The 10,000-nt window shown below is 46.4% G+C and overlaps 1 protein-coding gene across 1 annotated transcript in view; it reads left to right on the top strand.

The window, feature by feature from the left end:
- LOC143298603 (protocadherin-1-like) overlaps positions 1–10,000 on the top strand; it is a 277,559-nt gene that overhangs the window by 256,982 nt on the left and 10,577 nt on the right. Inside the window, exon 5 of the mRNA XM_076611484.1 lies at positions 5,508–5,664. Within this exon, the coding sequence (XP_076467599.1) occupies positions 5,508–5,664 (157 nt within the window). The remainder of the gene's footprint in view (positions 1–5,507; positions 5,665–10,000) is intronic.

The following is a 10,000-nucleotide window of genomic DNA, read 5'->3' as shown; positions in this document are numbered from 1 at the left end:
TATATATATATATATATATATATATATATATATATATATATATATATATATATATATATATATATACACACACATTGTGTGTGTGTGTGTGTGGGGGGGGGGGTGTCTGGTGTGGTGATGTGTGGCGTGTTTTGGCATTGTGTGGTGCGGTGTGGTGTGGTATAAAGTTTTTGTGTGATGTTGTGTAGTATGGGTGTGTGCTGTGTGGCATGGTGTGGTGTGGTGGTGTCGTGTGGCGTGTCTTGACATTGTGTGGTGCGGTGTGGTGTGGTATGGTATAAAGTTTTTTTGTGTGTGTGATGTTGTGTGGCGTGGTTGTGTGCTGTGTGGCATGGTGTGGTGTGGTGGTGTCGTGTGGCGTGTTTTGGCATTGTGTGGTGCGGTGTGGTGTGGTGCGGTATAAAGTTTTTTTGTGTGTGTGTGTGTGATGTTGTGTGGCATGGTATGGTGTGGTGTTGCGTGAGCTATTCTCTCCACTTTTACTGGCTGACTTTTTGAGCTTGGGCTCAGGGCTTTTGGGACGGTTTTGTGTGTGTGTGTGTGTGTGTGTGTGGCGCTGACTACGGTGAGTCAGTGTATATCGATAGGAAAGGGTGTGGGGGAGGTGGTGGATGGGGTGGGGATTTGTCGAGTGGATGGTGTTCAGGGGAGGGATGGTGGAAAGTATTGTGTGCGTGGGTGGTGTGGGGTTGGTGTGGGGGTGGGTGGGTGGGTAGGACCCCTAAAGACCAGCTGGGGGCGAACGAATTGTCGTACCGTGCTTTGTTTTGTTGTGTGACATCTATTGTCTCACGCTCTCTGTGTCTGTCTCCTGTTTCTGTCACTCTCCCCCCACACACCCACACCCACCTCTCTAACTCTCCCTCATTTTCTCTCTTCGGCACTCTCTCTCTCTCTCTCTCTCTCTCTCTCTCTCTCTCTCAGTCTCTCTCGTCACCCACCCCACACCCACTCTCTCTCTCTCTGTCTTCATTACTTTTCCTCTCTCCTCTCTCACTCTGCTTCTCCGAATGCCTCTCTCTTTCTCTCTCACCTTCTCTCTCATTCCTCTCCCCCACCCCCAACCCTCCCCCCTCTCTCTCTCTTTTTCTCCTTCCCAACCCTTCCCAACCCTCCCCAACGCGCGCCCCCCCCCCTCCCCATCCGCTTCCCCCCCACCCCCTGCCCTCCTCCCCGTCCACCACTCTCACATCCACTGGGTGACTTTCTGAGGCAGGGATCAGGGATGCATGGTGACACTTCGCTTCGTGAGGAACGGACTGATGACAGCGACTCGGTGCACGTCGACAGAGGAGAGAAAGAGAGAGAGGAGAGGTTGGGGGCGGGGGCGGGGGCGGGGTTGTGGAGGGGAGAGGATGGGTGGGGGGATGGACGTTGGGGGCAGGAGAGGGAGTTGTGGAGTGTAAATGTGTAAATATGTTGTGTGTGTGTGTGATGTTCGTGGTGTGTGTGTGTGTGTGTGTGTGTGTGTGTTTGCGTCCGTGTGTGTGTGTGTGTGTGTGTGTGTGTGTGTGTGTGTGTGTGTGTGTGTGTGTGTGTGTGTGTGTGATATTCCTGCCAACCGTTTTCTTTCTCTGAAATGGTATGTGCCGCTCTTGTGTCACAACGTGTTTCAAAGCAATGCTTTCCACTCCTTCAGAAATAGCCTATGTGTAAAGATCTTTCAGCACAGATCGTCCCCATTAAAAACTTGTGACACGCATCATTAACAAAAAGATCAACAACAACAAAGAAAGAAAGGTCTGAAGAAATGTCCAAAGAAACAGTAACAGATCAATTAAAAACAGCGACAACATCCATTATTCCTTTCTCTGTTCATGTGTCTGTTCGTGAATTATCCATTCATTTATTCTTCTTTCTTCTTCTTCTTCTTTCGTTTATCAATCCGCAAACCATGTTTTATGTCTTCGGTACTCTCTACGATAATGAATGCGTATGAGATTTGCTCTCCTCGAACAGTTAAACTCCACAGATACGCATTTCAGGTGAACAGATACATAGGCCCAGCCGTCCGCATTTAAATAATAAGACCACACTTCAAACCCCACACACGGCTGAGTCTGAGTAGCTCATAAGTCTACGGGTTGGATTCAGAAGACCGAGGAGATTAGGATGGGGGAAGGGGAAGGGGGGAATTTGGGGGCCTGGGGGTGGGGGTGGGGGGGTTCGGAAGTGGGTGGGTGTGGGAGGGGCTGGGAGGGGGGCCAAATTAGAGTCGTACTTGGAGCGGCAGTAAAACCTTACTGTGTCGTAGGAAAGAAGAGGAATTAAGGAGCTCGTTACTTGTTTTAATTAACCTCCAAGCTTCAGCTCACTGCCCCACATCATTTTCGGTCGGTTCAAGGCAGCGAAAATGATTTGGTATTTCCGCTATTGGGGCCAATTATTTAACTTTTATGTGTGTACTTTATTTTTTGGCTACACGACGCTTGACTGCCCCCCTCCCCCCTCTCCCTCCAGCCACCTCTCTACACACGTGCTTTGTTTTAGAAAGTGTGTGATGTTTTGAAGCGATAATGCTTGTGGCGAACTGTCAGTACCAAGGGCGTTCTTTGCTTGTACCAGCATATTGCCCTTTAAACAGTTGTTGGGTGATTGCTGTTTTTATATGTTGTATGCGGTTGTTATCTTCTTGCTCAGCTTTACGTTTTGATCATAGTCGCAAGTATATAAAATGTATGTGTACACGAACGCCCGCATAATCGTGTGTGTGTGTGTGTGTGTGTGTGTGTACACTCGCACGCACACGCACTTTGGGAAGGGGGGGGGTGGCAGCTGACTTAACAAGGTTGCGAAAGATGTATGGTTTAAGCAGTCTGCCTCTTTGGCCTTTTCGTCTGGAGGAGTCACTTTGATCGTGTGTGTGTGTGCCGAGTGGCACAAAGGCAACACCGTCTTACAACAATGGCAGGAACAGGACTCCCTCAGACTGTGGTACCAAGTGGAACCACCCGCCATCATCGGCTTGCGCCATCAAATAATAACCTCATCACTAGACTTTGGAACAAACTGATATCCCCCAGTCCCCAGACTACCGTGCAGCAGTACACAGTCTACCAAAGCAATTTCCTTGCAACTACAAGAGACCGCACTGCGCCAAACCGTATCTCATCCGAAAGAGGATATCATCAAGTAATAGACCAGCCACTAAATGACGACGATGTTGACCATGATGATAGATATACGTAGAAAGAGAGGTGATGATGATGATGATGACATGATGATGGTGATGAGCATCATGATGAATGATTAAAGATAAAGATATCTAAAGCTGTCATTTCCTTTTACTGTTTTCGCGTTTAAAAAAAACAAACAAACACGAGTTATGTAAAAGCATATTACTGGCATGATATACAGCTTTAGAAATGTTGACGGATGTTTTTCCCTTCGTTAGCAGAGGCGTCATAGACTGATAGGCTCCGTCACTTGCTGCTGCGTTTCCTTTTCATTTTCTCTGTCCTGGTGATGGTATTTGTATTTGTATTTCTTTTTATCACAACAGAATTCTCTGTGTGAAATTCAGGCTGCTCTCCCCAGGGAGAGCGCGTCGCTACACTACAGCGCCACCCTTTTTTTTTTTTTTTTTTCCTGCGTGCAGTTTCATTTGTTTTTCCTATCGAAGTGGATTTTTTTTTTTAATAGAATTTTGCCTGGAACGACCCTTTTGTAGCCGTGGGTTCTTTTACGTGCGCTAAGTGCATGCTGCACACGGGACCTCGGTTTATCGTCTCATCCGGAATGACTAGCGTCCAGACCACCACTCAAGGTCTAGTGGAGGGGGAGAAAATATCGGCGGCTGAGATGTGATTCGAACCAGTGCGCTCAGATTCTTTCGCTTCCTAGGCGGACGCGTTACCTCTTGGCCATCACTCTCTGTTCCTATTTGTTCCTACTGGGATACATTTTGATTTCGGTCGCTTCATGGGAATCAAAACAAGAGATGATGTCCACCGTTTCGCACAGTATTTGATAATATGGCTGTTAATATAGTTTGGGAAATGTACATTACGTGAGCGATTCGGCGGTTGATTTCTAGATTCTTAAAAAAAAAAAAAAAGCAAAAAAAAGCCGAAGATCGTTTTGTTTTTCTGTGAAAAAAATCCATCACCGATCAACAACCAAACTAACAAAACTATCATCTTGCTAAATTGTTTCTTCTCTGCCTCTCTTTCTCTCTCTGAATATACGTCATGAAGCCTTGATGTTACAGACATTAATCTGACTTGTTCAATAGGGTTGCGAAGCAGTGTTTACGGCATACGAAATGTGTCCGTTGTCTATCTAAACCATTCGAATTTAGAGAAATTGCCACTTTGTAGAACGATTCTTAAAATACTATTAACATACAACATTTGTCATTATTTTCGTATAAGCCGTTTGAATCAACAGAAAGAACTTGTTATTTCGTCAGACGCATAATCATAATTATCATACTAAGGGTGTACTAAAAACAAGTAATTTGTTTTGTACAAGTGGTTTATGTTTATATGTTTATACGTTTTATCGCTTTGTAAAATAAAGATGATTGTATTTGTTTTTGTCTACACACACACACACACACACACACACGCACATACACACACGCGCGCGTACGCACGCACGCACACACACACACACACACACACACACACATATATATATATATATATATATAGAGAGAGAGAGAGAGAGAGAGAGAGAGAGAGATGCCCAATCTCTTTTCATCTTTCCCCGGGTTATGAGTACAATGCTCACGTGTGTCCCTTCACCGTGGTATGAATAAATCAAATTGTTTCTCTGTCTCTTTCTATTTGTAACTTCCTCTCTCTTCCTCTCTCCCTCGTTTTCCGTTCCTCTCCCGCCCTCCCTTTGTGTGCGTATGTGTGTGGGTGGGTGTGTGTGCGTGTGTGTGTGTGCATGTCTCTATCCATCTGTCAAGCTATCTATCTATGTAGTGCCGACCCACGTTTCAGATAACCACACAGACAACCACGAACGCGTAACTAGGTCACAGTTATGAGTGGTGAACCTTGTGCAGCACGAGCATTCAGAAAAAAAAAAAAAAAAAAAAAAAAAAAAAAAAAACCTTTGAAGATAACCTTCCCCCTGCCTACTTTCTCTTTGTCTCCTTAAGTAATGAAGATGTAGGCAGGTCAGTGACACTTGAGGAGGAGGAGGAGGAGGAGGAAGAGGAGGAGAATTCAACAGTGTCATCTCCCTGAGGAATGACTCACACACGAGTTGCCTGAAATATCCGATAGTGTCTTTCTCCCTTTCTCCCTCTCCTCCACCGTGCCTCTCTTACTCGCCTAAAGTGTACAGTAGGGAGAAGTGTGTGTGTGTGTGTGTGTGTGTGTGTGTGTGTGTTCCTCTGTGTGTGTGTGTGTGTGTATGTGTGTGTGTGAGGAGGGATGTGTAATGCTGGGTGTGACTAAAAAAAAAAAAAAAAAAAAAAAAGCGTGAGATCTCACTCCATCAGGCTTTAACCCTTCCCCTCCCCACGCTCATCAATCTTTAACTCTTTGCAGGCGGCGGACACGTGGCCCTCGCCGCCAGCCCTGGTTCGACAGGAAGACGGCCAAAGCGATTCATCAGGGGAGACGATCCCCAGTGACAGTGGACGCGGCGGAAGTGAGGAGGACATCAGCCATTCTGGAGGGCACGCGGGGGGAGCGGCGCTGAACGGTGAGAGGACGTCGTTAGGGCTTGTTCGTTTTGTGTGTTTTTGATCTGCTGTTCTCGATCTAAGGTTTGGACAGAAGAGGTTCTCCTCTGTTGTGTGGTATCCAAGTCAAGTGAAGATTTATTCCAAAAAGTCCACTATGGGGGCACTTGAGGGGGAAGGGGGGGAGGGGTGGGGGGTGGGGCAAAAGGTAAACAATACATGGCGACAATGTATGTGGCAAGGTTACACAGTACATGACGGACTTGCATTTAAGTGAATGAAATAATGCTCCGTACAACCCAGTAGTACCTACCTGCCTGCTATATGTGGTGAATAAAACCCAACACACACAAAAAAATCCGATCTGGAGATGGATGGCTTCCGCCAGTTTTTGACTTCAGTATTGCCCAAGACACGCCTCGTCATGAAGGAAAATATTGCAGAGGGAGTTGAGGTGGAAGACAGATAAAACAAGACAAGAAAGAAGAACTCTACAACCACTGCAGAGTGGACAGGGACTTTAACTGCAGAGACAAAGGCTTTAAGGCTTTACCCAACCCGACAAGACCTGGAGAAATATGGTGAACAGTTCGTCTGAGCCGCGATGCCCCGACGACTGTTCGCAGAGGAGGAGGAGAAGAAGAAGAAGAAGAATGAGGAGGAGCAGAACTGTGTATAACATAAAAAAAGAAAAAAAAAAACAGTTACAACGGCCTTTTCATTTCTTGGTCCTATCACGATCTCTGTGTGTGTGTGTGTGTGTGTGTGTGTGTGTCCCAACCACAAGGTGCTCAAGCGCACTACAAACTTCCGCCTTCCTTTGCTGACCCCAAGACCGTGGCTATAAATTCGCTGCCCTAATGACAGTGAACTCTCCTAACACCAGTAACGTAGAATAAATAAGTATGATCTTATTCTTTTAATCAGCCTGCGTCCTTGACAAGAGCTCCAATATTAACCAGAAGAGTTCTCCAGAAGATGAAGGACCTTTGCGTGAGTTGTCTCAAACGAAGATCGAAATTACTTGGATAACATCAAGGTCAATAACTACGTCGGCAGGAGGTGTTTTGGAAAAAAAAAACATAGAAAGGGTGGAGATAAGAATACCAACATACACACGCTTGATCTCCCTGTCTCTGTCTCTCTCTGTGTGCACCTTCCGTCTTATTCTATCTCTGTGTGCCTTGCTCTCAGTCTTACTGTTCCTTTCTCAGTCATGCAGAGATACCCACGATTCCTCAGGTACAATAGTGCGCGCGCGCCCACACACACACACACAAACATAAACACACACACACACACACGCGCGCGCGCGCGCACGTACGCACGCACGCACGCACACACACACACACACACACACACAAACATAACCCTCCCCCCCCCCCCCACACACACACACACAAACACACACACATCCATCTCCTACCCTTCCGAACTTCTGACTCCGTCCAAATCCACAAGCCTGCATTGCTCCCCACGGGGACTTGAGGCGCTAACAAGGGGGCTGGAAGCCAGGCTTAAAAAACACAATGCCCGGTAGTGACGAGATACGGGAGGAGGACGGCGGAGAGAAAGATGTAGACGTAGACGTAGACGGCTATCGATCAGTCGCTGTAGAGTCCCCCACCCCACCCCTCCCCCTACCGTACCCCTACAATCTTAACCCCATGCAGCAGCCTCAGACTAGCTCCACCACCCCCGAACACGCCCTCGCTGGGCTGTATTTCCCCCGGGGTCATTCAGGGTTAGCCTCGGAAAAACCCCACCCCACCCACCACACCCGGGTTCATTTCTAGGGGCTTGGCAAAAATTGACTCCCTTCCCTCCTCCCCCCCCCCCCCCCCAACCCTCCTCCCCTCCAAGCCAAGCTGGAACTGACACCCTCCTCTCCATTATCTCTTGACGGAAGGAAACGTGCGATGGGGGTAGTCTTTGTACTGTGGATCATTTCAAGCTAGGCTATGATTTCAAGTTAGCCTTAAACGACCGCAATATCCATGAAGAATGTCGTTTTTTGCTGCTCCTCATATCTGGAACAACCTCCCTCATCATATCCGTGCATCCGATTCTTTCTCTGCTTATCGCTCATCTCTAAAAACTCATCTTTTTTTTATTATTAAAGACAAGCACTCTCAGCTTCCTTCTTCTCCAGCACCACCCATGTCAGCTCACTTTAGGTGCATGAAGAATGGGAGAGGGGGAGAATGGGGGTGGGGCAGGGCGGGGGAAGGAGGGGTTTTGAGAAAAGAGTTGTCATGAATGATTTATGTAATTTGTAATGTTTTCTTTCATGTAAATCGCCCTGGGTTCTTAGAGAGAAAGGGCGCTATATAAATGTACATTATCATCATTATCAGTAAAATTCATGTAGGGGGAAGGGTGGGGGTAATTTCTTATCATACTATTTGAACATTACCGCCGAGTGTGTGTGTGTGTGTGGTGGTGGAGGGGGAGGGGGCGGGGGGGGGGAGTGAGGGGGGTCATTCCAAGCTAACCTACATACCCTATGGGTTGGTCACATTTTACCCCGGGGGGTGGGGGGGTGAACATAGGGGTGGGGGGTGGGGTGCAAATAAGCTGCTATATCCCCCGTCTCCCACACTCCCCAGTGTCAGTGAAGGGTTTAAACGGTGTCTGCCCTGAGGTGTGCAACACTAATGCACACAGTATTAGTCTCCCCGACTGTGTGGCTGCAGCGGGCGAGGGCCAGGATTCTGGAGGCATTTTCTGGGGAGGGGGGGCGAGAGGAAGTTGGTGGGGGGGGGGGGGGGGCGGGGGGGATTGAGGGACTGGTACACCCCCTGTGCTATATTTGTCACCCGTGTGTCAACACCTTCCGTCTGTTTGGTCTGACGCAGAGCAGGCAGCGTCTCGCAGTGCCCCCAGAGGAAAACATCAGTCGTTTGAACTGGAGGTGGTGGAAAGGGGGGTGGGGAGGGGGTTGGGATGGGGTTGGAGGTGGGCGGGCGGAGGGGGGGGGGGAGTTAAGGAAGACTGCAAATGCAGTGGATCAGTTGATTTGTTGCTTGGATGGTGAGGTGGGTTTTTTTGTTGTTGTTTGTTTGGTTGTGTTTTTTTTTTTTTTTGTTTGTTTTTGTTGTTGTTGTTTTTATATGGCTTATTGAGCTGACTTGAGAAAGAGAGAGAGAGAGGGGGGGGGGGGGGAGGGGAGCTCACTAAAACAGCGAAAATCGATGGTAATTTGTTGTTTTACTCGGTCAAACAAGGCTTCGTGGCCGTGCCTTAGTTCACACAAAATGCAAGCTTTGAGCAACTGCCAAGGTTTTTTAACCGCCACTCTTAATTGATTAAAAATCGTTGGCCTTGTCTCGGGTTTGTTGAAAGCTAACATTAATTCAAATTTTCGACTTTCAACTGTCAAGCTGTTTAATCGGTACAGTTAATTAAAATCGCTGACGTTGTCTCACTTCTTTTCAATCTGATATTAATCTGAAATTCCGAGCATGTTTCGAGTTGATTATCTTTAACAATCTAAATTACTAAAAAAAAAAAAAAGAATTAATGGCTCGTGACATCAACTGACTGCCGTCTTTTTTTTCTTTTTTCTCATCAACAGAACTTTATCAACACTGTTAGTGACACAAGCACACAGCATCTTGTCACCTGGTGGAATTACCGGATAACTTCTCTCTCTCTCTCTCTCTCTCTCTCTCTCTCTCTCTCTCTCTCTCTCTCTTTTTCTTTCTCTCTCTCTCTCTATCTGTCTCAATAAAGTCTTTAGTCTCTCTCTCTCTCTATTTTTAACCTTGAGTAATAAAGTCTTAAATATATATATATATATATATATATATATCAGTAAAGTCTTTACTCTCTGTCTATCTATCTATCTATCTATCTTTAACCTTGAGTAATGAAGTCTTAAATCTCTCTCTCTCTCTCTCTCTCTCTCTCTCTCTCTCTCTATCTATCTATCTATCTCTCCCTCTCCGTTTCGGTTTCAGTTTCAGTTTCAAGGGGGCGTGTAAGCGTATAGACTGATCCACATACGCTACGCAACATCCGTTTTAAAAGAAAAGGCCAGAAGGGTGGAGCGCATATGCCTGACCTACGGATAAACTGGACGAGCTGGTCACACACACACACACACACACACACACACACACACACACACACACATAACACACGCACACACACACACACACACATATATATATATATATATATATATATATATAGAGAGAGAGAGAGAGAGAGAGAGAGATTATATCAACAAGAGTAGGCTCTTAATATATATATATATATATATATATATATATATATATGTACCTGTAGAGAGAAAGAGACAAATTGATATGAAAAAGCCAAATAAAGAACTAGTAACTGCGTAAGTGTAAA

This window comes from Babylonia areolata, chromosome 24 (genome assembly GCF_041734735.1).
Source record: "Babylonia areolata isolate BAREFJ2019XMU chromosome 24, ASM4173473v1, whole genome shotgun sequence".
NCBI classification, from domain to species: Eukaryota; Metazoa; Mollusca; class Gastropoda; order Neogastropoda; family Buccinidae; genus Babylonia; species Babylonia areolata.
The sequence above is the reverse complement of the archived record's forward strand: the minus strand, read 5'-3'. Positions and strand labels throughout refer to the sequence as shown.